Source organism: Crocodylus siamensis, chromosome 1 (genome assembly GCF_052110815.1).
Source record: "Crocodylus siamensis isolate JL-2025a chromosome 1, ASM5211081v1, whole genome shotgun sequence".
Lineage (NCBI taxonomy): Eukaryota > Metazoa > Chordata > Crocodylia > Crocodylidae > Crocodylus > Crocodylus siamensis.
Genome location: NC_143395.1, coordinates 408,084,538 through 408,099,518, shown reverse-complemented (window position 1 = coordinate 408,099,518; position 14,981 = coordinate 408,084,538). Strand labels below are relative to the sequence as shown.

General features: G+C 39.1%; 1 protein-coding gene across 17 annotated transcripts in view; it reads right to left on the bottom strand.

Moving 5' to 3' along the window:
- Positions 1-14,981, bottom strand: part of DLG2 (discs large MAGUK scaffold protein 2) — a 1,617,582-nt gene that overhangs the window by 431,576 nt on the left and 1,171,025 nt on the right. For all 17 annotated transcript variants that reach the window (XM_090030660.1, XM_090030651.1, XM_090030653.1 and 14 more), the window contains 2 exons: positions 11,125-11,269; positions 8,302-8,443 (listed from right to left, as the gene is read on the bottom strand). In XM_090030660.1, the coding sequence (XP_089886786.1) occupies positions 8,302-8,443; positions 11,125-11,269 (287 nt within the window). The remainder of the gene's footprint in view (positions 1-8,301; positions 8,444-11,124; positions 11,270-14,981) is intronic.

Genomic DNA, 14,981 nt, shown 5'->3' with positions numbered 1-14,981 from the left:
TACATGACCTTCTGAGGTTCCTTCCAGCCTTACCTTTCTGGGATTGTAGCAGGTCTGAACCTTTAACTGTTATTACATTACCATAAAAAGTCACTGCCAATTTAATCCAAACAATGTAAAAAAATCCCATTGATAATAACTAATGGTTTGTATATATTTATCTACCATCCTGCTTCAATCCTTCATTTTATTTGATCTGCTAGCAGCACAATATAGTTTATATCAATTTAAAGTTTTGTCTGTTTGTCTCTCAGTTTGTGTAGTGGAAATTGGAAGAAGATGAAATCTCTGAACAGCATTCCTGACATATTTATTTCAAGGAAAGAGGGGGAGAGAGAGAGGTGCTAGGGAGAATTAAAGGAACAGAAAAGGAAAACTCCAAGAGTACATTATTCCAGTTCCTTCTGCAGTCAATAGCTTGTCAGATTTTCTGTTGTAACCTCATGAGCCTATATTTTACAATAGTTGTAAACAAATGCCTAAGGGGTCGGGGGAATTTAGTGATGTGTGGAATGAATTGGATGCCTCATTCACTCTAAGGCTCTCTCAACATTTTAAAAAAAATCATAGGGATTTCAAAAGAAATAGCTCATATAAAGTGATAAACAATATAAAATTTACCCAGAGAATCTAGAGAAGTTTTATATTCCCACACAAAAACCCTTTTCCAATCTTTCAATATTATCTAAGCCAGAGGAGGATAGTTTAGTGGTCAGGTTGTCAGATCCTAAATATCTAAACTCTATCATGCATTCAATTCCTATCAGTGTGGACTTTGAAGGTGGTATCATTATACCATTTATACACATGGGTGGATTTCAAAGGAGACCTTAAAATATATGTAGAGCAGGGGAAAATTATAAGCAAAAATCTGTATGGGTGTCAGAAGCTAACATTTCTCATCCAAATTCAAACCACTAATGCAATCATTTAAGACAGGAGAGACAGTCATTGTGACTAAGAACCCAGGAGAAATTAAGAAAGCTTCAGAATAAAAATGTAAACCTTTTAATTTTGTCCACCTAAATTTACCTAGTCTCAGGTGCCAGTTGCAATTAATTTATTACAGAGCTGCAAGGAAAAATAATGGTTTAATTTCAAAATAATCCCTCTTGCTCCATTTTGTGAAAATCCATTCCCCGTTATGAAATTCTTAATGTAAGCCTAACATAAGGCTCCCAAATTCTTATTTCTACAAATTCCATGGAAACAGCTTGGCACTTAACACTTCATAAATCAGGTACAGCAGAGCTTTCATTTTTTAAATCCTTGTCCTGTTTTTAGATTGCTATAATGATATGCAGATTAGTTTGCCTCATCATTAACTGTGGACTTGATTACATGAAAATAACAGAATTTGGGAGATCAGATTGTGCTAACAGTATTATTATTTTTATTTATTATTTAGGTAAACTAAATCCCATGGCAGAAAGACTTATGACTAGTTTAAGATTATTCCTGTGCAATTAATAGTTAAATCTTGTAAAGCAATGCTTTTGCTGTATAACTACTCCATGCCTCATTTAAAGAATGTGGTAAGAGTTGCCATACTTTTTAAGATCTGTCATACTTTTGCCAATTTAGAGCAGGTCCCTGAAACAAATGATCCTGTAGAAAACAGCAGCATATGATCACCAAAGAAGCTAGAGAAACTGGGAGAACCTTCATTAGTGGGGTTTCAAGAAAAAGCTGGCTAGACATCTGTTTGGGATGACTTTGGAATAGCACATCTTCTAACAGTAGAGGGGTTGGATGAAATATAAGTCCATGATGATGGACTTACATAGGTCCATTATCATACATAGGTGTGTATAGTGTGGGCCTTGTTACTACCTGAAATTAACTGAATTTGGGACTAACTGACTATATCAAAGGGATAACATGATTGGGTATGCTAATGAAAGGTGACAGAAGGGGGCCAATTGGACAGTGCCCAACTGCAGAGCCCTTGGAATTTCTGGTTTTGATGGACAGACCAAACTAGGCATGGGCCACATTAAGACACTGGTAAAACACCAAGTTAAGATGTGATGGGTTTGTTGGAACAAGTAAATATGCTGACAGAATAAGAACATGAACACTATGATGATCACAGAGAAGCCAGTCAACACTATCTGGAAATGAAGAGTCATCAGAGGAGAAAAGTTAAAGGAAAAGAATAAAAGGGAAGCAAAAGGGAAGTTGGGTGTGTGTCGTCATCCAACAACATCTGGACAGAAAAACAGCAATTACCCACAAATGACCACCCTCTACTTTCAGGAACAGATTGGCCACTTTTTCCATGAAGTGGAATAACATCTGGGATTGGGTGAGACTATTAAACTGAATGATTTTCTCTCCCGCTATGCAGAAACTATTAATACATTTAATGGTGTGAGGCGTATTCCATATTCCATCTTCACTCTCGGTTGATTATGCTTTAGAGATCCTTTAGCTCCATGGATGTGTAACAGTGAGGTATGAGCGTTTTCAAAGTAAAAGGAATTTTCTTAATATGGACAAAAAGATATTTTCTGCCTCACTTTATTCATAGAGAAAAGCAGAACTGTTTAAGCTAAAATTTGAAAAGCCAGCCTAAGACAGAAAGTAAGGAAAATCCCAGCCTAATATGCTCACGTTTGCCAGTGTTATAAGCAACTTGAAATATGGGCTTTTAACAGGAAGTATCAAGTCACCTTCATAACAGATAAAAGTTGCCGAGGTCCACATACTCCACAGGCCACACTACTGCAAGCCATGGTGCCTGGGCAGGCTCCCCCTGCTTTCTCCTCCCCCACTGCACCATGCCAGTTAGGCATTCCAAGCCTCCAGCACTGAGGGCTGCGCTGCATAATCTGCACCACCCTCTGGGGTGAAGGCAGGAACTGGAAGCTGGAGAAGAGAGAGGAAGCCTAGAGACCTTGAAGTCAGAGCAATAGAGGCTAGATGAGAACCCAGAGGATGCATGAGGCACACGGGCCATCAGTTGGACAGGTTACATGAGGCACACGGGCCATCAGTTGGACAGCCCTGGTATAAGAACTATGAATGGAAATTCTTTTTTTCCACCAATAAAGCTGATAGGAAGTGCAACTACCTCCCTTCAGCATAAAACATATGCAGTATATTGTCAATAGGCAGTCCAAGTCAACTCATTAAAGACCCCTTAGCAGAAGTTTTCATACTCTCATAATTGAATTCTGCAAGTCTCTTTCCCTGCTTTATTACTGTGCTCAACAAAAGCCTACAACGTTGTCAAAAAATGGTTACTGGATACATATTATACTATATATTTAGCCACAATGTTTTAATTATGAACAATCAAACCTGGGCGCTAATACAATGTTAAAGCTGCTTCTACATGACAGTTCTATCAATCATGTCATGTAACTTATGTAAGTAAACAAGAAATGGCTGAGGAATGCCATTCTCAATATAGAGGAAAATTCCCTTGAGCCATCAGTTTAATGGCTTCTCTCTCTCAGTCTCCAGCATCCTCTGTTTCACAAGGATGTTATGGAACAAAGCTTCATATAAAAGAAATCAAACATGCATTTCACAGCAAAACAGATAAATCAGATAGCTTTTTTCCCTATGAATCTTTACTATCTAGCTACCGCTAAGTGTTAACAGTGAATTTTATATCAGCTGGTGCGCAAGCAATTTGATGCCTCAGTTTTCTGAAGTTATAAAGGAAGTAAAAACACAACATAGTAACCCTTTATTTTTGTGGATCCCCTGCTTCCCTCTCTTTCATTACTGATAGAAAAAGTGAACATCTGAGAACTACAGAATTTGTTAGAATATAATTTTAATTTTCCAAATATAGGGAGCCAGATGTCTGCTAGAGAGTAAATAATGATTTACAGCTCCCTCAGAGTAATTAATGTCCCAAAAATGCCAACAGGGCCAGATTGTGTCTTTTCTTTCAATTTAATAGAAGCTTATTTAAATAAGAACTTATTTCCAGAATACAGAAGGTTGCATTGATACTTATAGTTACTGGCATGTAAGTTTTTAATAAATTTTTTGTCACATATTCCACTAGTTTGAAACTGAATTATATTATTTACCTATCATATGATTATCTTTACAATAAATTAAAACACATAATAGAAGACAATGATAAAGATGTTAATACTGGTTCTTTTTAATATGTGCTCAGTAAAAGGATGTATAAAAATAAAATAATGCTCTTAATATGTGCCATTTGCCATCCGTAACCAGAGAAATCACAGTAATAGGAATACAATATTCAGTATCAAGTCACTGGCAGATCAAGGTGACCTTTGTTCTATCTTTACTCCCAATATGCTACAGCTTAGCTAATTTGTTCTCAAAATTATTGCTAAGAAAAGGTTTCACTGAATTTCCTAATTTAAGTGATTTAACAAAAATGCTAATTTTCATCCAAGAGAAATATTTTTTTGTGTGTAAAATGAGACTATTCACATCAGTAAAACATAGAACTAAAATAGGGAAAAATTCAAGCACTTGAAATGCTCAAGTATTTAAACTGTACAACAGAAATTTTTTTAACAGTGAGTAAGTAAAAAAAGCCCTTGCTGTCAGTTTCTCTCACAAGTCATACAAACACTTGAACTGTATACCCCATTTACAGGAAAGGTTGTACTATTCCATATATTTCTAACTTGTACAAATGATGTGGATATCTACCAGCAGCACTGTCACATTAGGACAGCATAATTTGGAAATACAATTCCTTATGACCTGGTTGTCCTGGTTACAATATAATGTTGCGACAGTGGTCTTTTGGAATGACCACACATATATACACACACACATGTGGATAGATACACACACACACACACACACACACACACACACACACACACACACGTGGATATTACTGCCACTATAGAAATGGTTTTGGAAAAGGCTCAATTATAAATGCTGCTATCAAAGGATTTTTCATAAAAGAAAATTTCCTCCACAGGTCGTCCTGTTGTTTTGCCACACTTACAAAATTTCCCCAAAGCTTTTACAATATTGGTAAATTTTCTAGCAACAAATAAAGGCTGAGTCTCATCTGTACGTTACAAACCCTTTATAAAAGAAAGACCAACAGGATCCCCAGTTTATACATTTTTCCACTCCCACCCAGGTCAGGGCTTTGGGTGGATGCCCTGGTCCCGTGGCCGTAGTAGTATCACTATGCCTATGTTTCATTTAAGCTCATGAGTGGGGCATTTTTAAATAAACTACTGTAAGTGACCAATGGGTTAAGTGATTTCCCACTGCAAATCAAAAGGCAACCCAGCAGGAAAAGAAAGAACAGAAGCTGGACCTCCTGACTCCTAGTATAAAGTTTGCTGGACCTCATCATCTTCTCTGTGGGCGCATCTACATGAAACACTTAATATCTATTGGACTAATTCTACTGTGCATTAGCATGGCTGGTAAAGCCATATTAATGTGCTAATGCCAGTAGATTAGTCCAACGGGCATTAAACGTCACTTAGAAAGTGTTCATCTGTGCAAATGGGCAGTAGGCCAATTATGGCGCATTAAGTTTAGCACCTGTTACTGCAGGTGCTAAACTTAATGCGGCACATTTATGGTCATGTAACTGCATCTTACAGGCCTCCATGTAGATGCTAGGTATTACCTAAATACATCCAGCAACAAAAAATAGAACTTTTGAGGCTTTTCTACTGTACAAGACAATGTATCATGTGCATGGCATTTATTCAGATCATATCCTCATAGCCTCGTAGCATAATGACTGTTTGCCATTATTCCCAGAAATGGTCTTCTTTTCCGGCAGGTTGCAGTAAATGCTTGATTAGTGTTAATATATTTTGGTTTGATTAGTTGTGTCACATTCATGAGTCTCTCCTGCTGCTCTGATTGACAGCTTTATTGTTCCAATGACATCAATTGTTCCAATGACATCAACTTGTCATAGGAGGGCATGAAGAGAGAAACAATTTTTTAATGTACTAGTGCCAGTATCAGAAAGCACTTTGAATTTCAGACCTGACCTGGATACTATATTCTGAGCCAGTACAGGGAAAGGAATACTGGGATGATGTTTTCATGGCAACCTTGTTGCTAAGCAGATAAACAGCTCTATTTGTGTTAATTGTTCCTTTTTCCAAACAGTACACAATTCCAGTGGCTGTGAACATCTCATTTCAGAGCAGGGCTCTGCAAATAATTGATTTTTCAGTTCAGTGGCCAAACTGAAAATGGGGAGGAGGAAATGGTTTGATTTACACTGAAATTAATTTTTCCCCTCTCACCGAATCGAAACAAAACAAAACAAAATGTTTCAGATAAAAAAAACAAACCCAAACAGTTCCTTCAGTCTCCCAGTGAAGTTACTTTGCTTTGTATAAAGTACTTAGTCAATGAAGCAGAAAGAGAGAAGAAGAGAGAGAAATAGATGCTTCTATAATCCAGTAGTCAGGTCACTCACCCGGGGGGGGGGGGTAGAAATTACTGGATTCCACTATCTGCTCCACTGGACACATAAGTATGTTATCCCCTCAGTGTCCCAAATCATGGGTGTGTGTCTCAGTCATTGGGCTGCTATGTAAAAGGATGGTATTGTGTAACTGCCCTTCCTTATCCTCCATTTTGTGAGCATGACCTTCCCCGCAAAAACTATTTAACGAATTCTACCCAGATCACAATTAGTGCTAGGGGTGACTGAAAGCACCTTTTTCAATAAGTGAACTTTTGTCAGAAATAACCAATGAGCCCTGCTGCAAAGCAAGGCGAAACATTTCACATGTCATTCCTAAACATGAGTAATGATGATCAGTCCTGGAGGTGACAATGACAAATGAGTGGATTGCCATGACCAGGGTCTGGGTCCAACAAGATCAGCTGCAACCTTTTGAAGAGATGGAAGGAAAGACAGGGCTACTCAGGAATCCATCTTCTTTTTATCACTTCTCACTGGCCGCATCTACACAAGACACTTACTGCGCAGTAGCTCATTACTACTGTACAGCAGCTCGTTACTACTGTGCAGTCGTGTCATGTAGCATGAAATGTGACGTGATGCTACGGCACAACAGTAACAAGCTACTGTGCAGTCACCATCACCAGAAAGCCATGCAGGAATGCTACTGCACAGTAATGCTGATTACTGCACAGTCATTTAGGACTTGGATACGCATGTGCTAAATGACTGTGCAATAACAACTGTGCAGTCTGTCTCTCATGTGGACATAGCCACTGTTTCCATTCTCAAGCTCACTGTGACCTTCCATTCCTTCCTAATTCCTTTCTTTACCCTCTGTAGCTTCTTGGCCTCCAGTACTTGATAACTGCTCTCTCAGCAGACTCCTCCATTCGCCCAGTAGAGCTTCCCTCCTCTCCTACTGCAGCTCCCTCCCAAGGCACAGTAACACCAGAGCTGAATTTGGCCCCATAGGCCCTGCTGACAAGAACTCAATTATACAGAACTCTTTATTACAATACTCTGTTATGTGCAAAGACAGTTAAGAACCAGGGAAACTGGGATTAACCCAGAGAAAGCACTGACATGAAATTTGATTAAATCCGTGTTCCAACTATTAATGAAAAGCACACAATTGTAGGTAAGAAACTTCCACAGAAAGTCAACACTCTTTAGAGAAACTCCTTCTTTTGGTTAAAGGGATCTCTGCATAGCCAATGACAGGAGCAGGAAGATATAAGGAGCTGCTGCTTTCCTATCCAACAGAGGAAGAGAAGGTCTGTTTTTCATACACTTTAAATCCTAATGAAAACCATTCCCTTGAATGTATCTGACCCAACAAATCGGGCAGCTTAAGAGATTTTGAAGATATGCTGGAGCAGACACAAAAGGGAAAGGGATAAAAGTTATGGGCTTCATACTAAAGTCACTGGACACAATTCTGTGATTTGTGCTCTGCAGGGGACCTGGCTAAGTTCCTTCAGCCTTACACACTCTGAACCTGTGAAAATGGAAATATACTGACGAAAACAAGTACAATTTTCATTTCCCTGTCTTACCAGACAGCATAATGAAAACTCATTTCACACATCTGACTATTGTCGCCTTTTTGTAGGTGGATGGCAGTGTGATCAATATTCTAACCGCCCTTCAAACAAGGAAGAAAAATATAAATTGTCTCATCAGTGACACTTGACTGAAACACAGGAAAAAACAGTACTTTCCACCTTAACTATCTACTTGCAAACCATCTTAAATGGATAAAACTGGCTGTCTCATTCTCATGTAGTAAGGCCAGTCCATTTATTGCCTCGAGTACTCCATTAATGTTGTAACAATGTTCTTTGCAGTTTTCACAAAAAAGCAATGTATAAAGAGAGATATCTGACCTGGTATAGTCGTCCTCCACAAGCATGTGCTTTGGAATGGGCGAGTATCTTCCTGGTGAAATAGGGGCCAAAGACGCTTTGTACTCTAAAGTGCCATTGTTGCCGGAAGTGAGTATATGATTTTCCATGGGTGGAGAATAAGCTGGTGGTTAAAACAAACTGGTGTTAGGGACATTTTCATTTGATCAGGCTGCCACAGTATCATTTCTATTTAAGCACCAATACACAATCCCTCCTTAATCAAAGCAAGACAGTGAATGAAAGCTTAGACGTTGGGGTGAAAAAAAGTAACACTTGCTGTTGACTCATTTTATGTGGACATTATGGAACAAAGGGATCTTGAGGAAGGATCTGAAAGAGAAAGGGTGACTTGGGAGATAGGAAATGTAAGCTTTCTGACTTTGCTGTATAGCAGGAGCATTGAAATAAGAGACCAGCTGAGGGATTAGGTTTGGGATGGAGCTATGCAGGTATTTTAAGCAAGGCAGAAATGATAGTTTAGAGCATTGATTTATCAAAAGGAGCCGAAGGGAGTTAGATGCCAAAGTTCTCACTAAAATTGAAATTTTAATGCAAGCCTAGACTGTGTCATAATTTAGATCTCGGTAAAGCTAGTTAAAAAGGAAGAAAGTTAATATAAAGGCTAACGATTAACAATGACAATTTTATATGGCTGCAGTCTTTGCCTCTTCTTTATTTTTACCATTCTCAAGAAAATGAGGATATTTATGGCTGGAAATATGTAATAATGGTTGTGTCTCAACCTCTAGTCACTGTAATTAGAGGAAAGGAAATTGTAAGGAAGAAAAACAAAGACACATGCTGTGCCACTGAGCTATGATTAACTCCCTTTTGAAAAGGAGATGTTTAAACTTTCTAGTCATAGTTCTAGTCCTTCTTGTAGATGCTGTGATATTAAATGTTTCAAGACAAAATAGCTCTATGGGGAAATGCCATTACTTGCTCTGAGATATTCTGAACATGTAGGTCTCATGAAAGACTCCCATAGGATAAATGAATCTGTCTACCCTGACAACTTGGGTATGCGTTATTGAAAATCTTTTCCAGCTTTCTTTTCCCTCCAGAATTGCTTCCTCCTTTCCCCTACGCTGCTGATCACTTCTCTGGCACGACACTACACGCTGCTTCATGATTTCTGAAATAGCATTTGGGAGGATCAGATAATACAGGCAGTTGGAGAGGTGATGCTGAGCTTTTGTACTTCATAGGCACTGCTAAGAAACCAGCCCAGATTGGTAGTGAACAAATATCACTGCCATCTGTTGGCTGTTTAGGAGCATCTGCTAAATGAACAGGTGGTCTTGGGGCAGTGTGGTGTACTGCCTAAATATGCATGGTACAAAACCTACGTTGCAAAACTTGTCTCCCAAATAGAGGCAGCTGGGAGTACTTGCATGTGAGGAAAGGGCTGAGGGGCAGGGATGCAGAAATCAGATCTATCTAATCTTTGATTTCTACTAGGAACTCTAGCTTAACCAGCCTTTTGGCTTCCTCACCTCCATGGACCCCCACTTTTCTAGCACCTGTCCTGTACAGGTATGCGCTAGTTGAGTTCTTCATACTCACAGCTTGCCTTCAGGTCGAATCAGTCAGGCTGCTTCTCATTGCCTTACTCTTCCTTACTCACTGCCAAGTGAGGAAATCAGTAGGAAGATCTTTACCTCTTCCATGGTCTCTTGAGAGTGCAGCTGAGAAGCACATCCTGACCTCACCCAACTCTTCTCCTACCTAACCCAGATCCAGAACTAAGGCAGTGAAGCTGCTCTTCAGGCAGCCCCACTTACCACACAGTGATTAGGAATGGGGGCTGTGGAAGAGGAAGGCTTGGAGGATCCTTCAGGTTGTTTCTCCTGTTGCATAAAAAACAGGAGCAGGCAGGTGCAGTGGCACTCGGAGGAGTTCCCTAGAAGTGATATAGAGATATTCAGGGAGAACTGAGGGAGGAGCCCACATCCAGGAGTGCTTAATGACCAGCTAGCATATGGAGGCAAAGAGGCGCTGGAGAGCAGCTGAGCCAGAACTTACAGGTATAGGTGGGAGGGATGCACTAGATGTCACATTTTCGGGTCATGAAGGAGCAGGTGAATATATATAAGTGAGATGGATGTAGTGTGAATAGCATGCAAGCAGGATGATAACAAAGGACCAGTTTCTGGACCTGTACAAAGGAACAACTTTTCTGCAAGTTCAAATGCATTCCTCAGGGCTTTTTGAGACAGAGAACTTTACTTTAAACTCAGCACACTCCCACACTGAGCCCAGGGCATGCCCAGAAGAGGCACCACATTAGTTGGACCTGGCTCACCCAATGTCATAATTGATGGGGTGCTTTAGTGGGGCTTTTTGCCACTTCTATCTAATAGCTGATTCAATCCGCTATTAGATAAAAGCACCAGAAAAGCCACACTAAAGTACCCAATTTATACAGATGTTGAGGAGCCAGTTCCAACTAACATACTGCTACTCTAGTAAAGAGTGTTTCCCACCACCACCCTGTCTGTCAGTGCCCTCTATCTGCTAACCTAGGACCTTTCTGAAAATGTTTTCACATTAAAAAATATTAACAACAAACTGTTACCATTCTTTTTAGCTCAACAATGGCAAGGGGAGTGAGCAAAGTAACACACTTACTTGTTACTTTTTGCTGCACATGTTCAGGCAACAGCACTATATCTGAGTTTTTGTATTTTAGTCATTTCATGACAGTATCTTATCTAATAGTTCTTTTTTTCAGCCTTCCAAGCCCTTGCCTTTGAAAAGACAAATTTAGTCTCTTAAACCAATATACAATAAGCCACTTACAGTGTGTAATATCTGGTGGGCCATAAGGATCAGTCATGTAAATGGTGGTGGGCTTTCCAACTTTTAGATAAACTACATCTGATGTGTTCTTCAGTATCGCAACTGCTTCTTCATGTGTTACTTCTTCTAAACTGTAATTATTTACCTTAAAGGAGAAATTAGACAGAGGAATTAGAATGGATGGACAAATAGAGAAGAAATACCTACATTATCAATGCCGTTACCAATGATGGAATAAAAACTACAAATAATCATAAAGAAAGTTACTGTTAGTAATCATCCAGACACATATTGTGATTCATAGCATACATCTTGTAAATGTTATGGCAGCACACTAATTCCTAATGCAGCATAGATGGGAGCTCATAAATGAGTGGCCCCCTAAAATGTCTTGGTTTATGAGGTTAAATAGGCAGTTGATGTGTTAAGAGATGGATGAAAGGAGATAAAAATAAGAGGCTGCCTTGAAGGGCTAAGGGAGTGGAGAGAGACAGATGTGGGAGTAGGACGAGAGGGTTTCAAGTGGTATTTTTCTGGAGTCATGGAGAGAAAGACACTAAAATAGTGGAAGGGTAGCTGACTGTAGCTAGAAACTGTGTGTCTGATGAAGAGATATAAATATGAAAATGTAGGCAGGTGTAGCCCCGAAGAGCATAGATTAAGTAGCAGAGGGTAATGGACCTGCTAAGATAGGCTGCACCTTATATTACACATTTTCCAGGAAAAAATGAATATCATATGCATATTAAGAGAAATAAGTCAATTTAAGGGAGACAGAATATATTGAACATTATGGTAGTGCCTGGAGACCTAACAAAATCAGAGCCCCATAGTGCTAACCTCCTACTAACACAACAGTAGACGGTTCCTTCCTAGAAGAGCTTGCAGTCTAAACAGACAGGACAGCCACAGGGTACTGGGAAGAAATAAACAGGAGTATGGGTATCAACTTCCAATTAACAAAATAAGCCAATAAAAGGTCTATTTCAGGAAGTATTTAAAGGGGAAAGTTGTGGCACACTAAGAAGTTTCGTCACGAGTTATGGAACCAGGCTTGACAGTGAGCTAGAACTATAAACTGCTGCCAAACTGTTCAGGAACTGGGAAGTGGTCCAGCCCTTGTGTGCCCCTCCAGGAGTCCTCATACCCCCCGTGGAGTCATCAGGAACAAAAGAGAATGAAGGACACAATGCAGAGTTGCTAAATTCAAGGCCTCGATCCAAACATTAAATTACAATTCTCAAACTGTTTTTAAGGTTCATTTAAAGAGGGAAATATTTTGGGTGGAACTATTTCATTTTATTGGTTACATGGACATGGAGTCATGATGTCAGACGACAGAGCAGCTGCTACTCATTCAATACTTTGACAAGCATTCTACTGAGTACCAGTTCTCTCTCATATCTACTACACATTTCACCTTCTTTTTTTCCTATTACAGACTATAAAATGACCATACACTTGAACTTTTGATAAAAGAATTTCATGCAAATGGCTAAGGAGATGGCAAGCAGGAATGACTGATATTTAACTTCTCTCATTTATTGATACTCTTTAAACAAAGAAGACTCAAACTTAAAAAAATTAATGCTCTTAACTAATCAGTGTAACCACTGTCCACAGCATTAATTACCCTTCTCGGTTTCCCTTCTCCGCGCCTTCTGTTTGTTACATACAATTATGCATCATCCTAATTTATAAGATTATAATCCTAATTTGGGAGAGACACTCTCTCATACAATGGGGTACACTATAGTCTGACTGGGCCCTCTGAGCATGACTTCAGTAAGCACCAGGCGGCAAGGTGGCACCCTAGGACAGTAGTTCTCAACCTTTGTAGACTGAAGACACCCCTTGAAAAACAAGAGCTCTTAGCTTTCACTTGTTTCTTGACTACAGAAACTGCCTGTCTTCACATTAAAATGGCTAATCACTGGTGTAATAAATGTTAATGAATAAGATGAACAAGGTAAGGGAAACAATTCAGCATAATGGGACCAAAAGGGGCCTGGTTTTTGTATAGATATAAAACAACTAATTACAATGAGAATTGCTCCTAAATACGTTTTACAAAGTTTTTTTTTTTTTTTCCAGGAAGTATTTTTAAGGTGTCACTGTTCAAAATAATGGTGGGATCAGAAAATGTTAATCACCAGATACTTGGGCCTCATCATTTTTGTGCAATTAAAAGACAAGTAGCTACTTGTTATCTCTGAAAATAAAAACATTCTTTGTCTCAAACAAAATGGAGGAGTTTATAGATGTTATGCTTAGCATACTACGTGTGACGTTGGTTCAATACACTTTGCATGTTGTACAGTTCAAAATAAAGAAATAATTAATTTACATCTGAAGACTATTTTTTATCTATTAGAAGTCTTAAAACGATCAAGAAAATAAATGAGAAAGAAACCTGAAGGTGGGACAGGATTTCACTCTCTTTAGGGAGAAAGGACATTTTTTTTTTTTTTTTTTTTTTAAGCTATGAGCTGGAATGACCCATGCCAGGTCAGAGGCAGGCACTGGCAGGTGGGTGCTAGGGTGGCCATCACCACTGCTTGTCCTCGTGGTGATGCAGGGAGAGTGCCCACAGCCAAAGCACCTTGACACTGAATGCCCTTGAAGTCCCATGTCTGCGGACCAAATCCAATTGCTCTGTAGTCTGGGCTGGATCTGGCCTACAAGCCCTAGGTTGCTGACCCCTGCATTACTGCACATGATAAAATGTGCAGCATGGTTTGATTAACTGAAGTTTTTGGACATGGAACTTAGCTAAACCAGGAAGAAAATAAATCCATCCATCAAGGTGAGTGAGATAGAAGCACAGATGAGATATTCAGAGGACTAATTCAGTTACAAAAGGTAAAAACGTGAAGAAAGGACTGACTTTTTGAAAGGAACATGGATACTCCCAAAAATGAGCAATCACAAAGATTATAAACATAAATGCACTATGTTTGTTTGAGTTCACAACAAATGTCCAGGATATATAGACTGCTTCCTCTCCAGCTGCTTGGAATCCTCAAGTGTTACTGTTATCAGTTTGGCATCGTGGCCTGGGGATACACTACATTTTTCAACATCCCTGATCCATAATTTTACAAGAAAGAAGCAAAATTCAACACCCTGAGACCAGAAAGCTGATATCATTGCTTTTGTTTAAAGCCAAATTTGCATGCTCACAGAGCAGAGCAATCTCAACAAAAAAGAAATTCCTTGCCCAGGAGAGACTTCCATTACCATCCTCCCGTGAGTGATGAAACATCATAACAAGAAAGAAGCATAATTCAACATCCTGCTTGCCATCAGACAACCCTGAGGTAAACAGACTGCTCCAATTTTTATCCGAGTCTATTTTGTATAAAATGAACTTTTCCATCCAGGAGATCTTACCCCATCTTTCAGTTCTCCTATGAAATATGAATGTTCATTTCCACCTGGGAGAAATTTTAAAATCCTTGCACTCTCCTATGACTGAGGAAGAGCACGTGTCCAAAACCTTGCAAATAAAGAAATGTTTTTGCAACTTAGCTGATCTAATAAAAGATACCAGGTCCCCAAGAGTTCTGATTACTTCTCTACCTACAACACTTTTAATATTAATGTAAAGTATGTGAGCTTGGAGAGTGCCATGCCTTTTCCAATGTTAATGTAGATAATAGTATAGAAATACATACAGGAAATTGAATACACATTTCAGTACACAAGTGTGAAAACTTACATGCATATTGTTTGATACCTTATATACTAATCAAATATGTCATTTTACAGAACGGAACCACCTAGATACCTTTCTGTCAAACAATCCACATATATTTTTCATAGAAAGAGCAAGTCAGAAGGAGATGTAGATCACT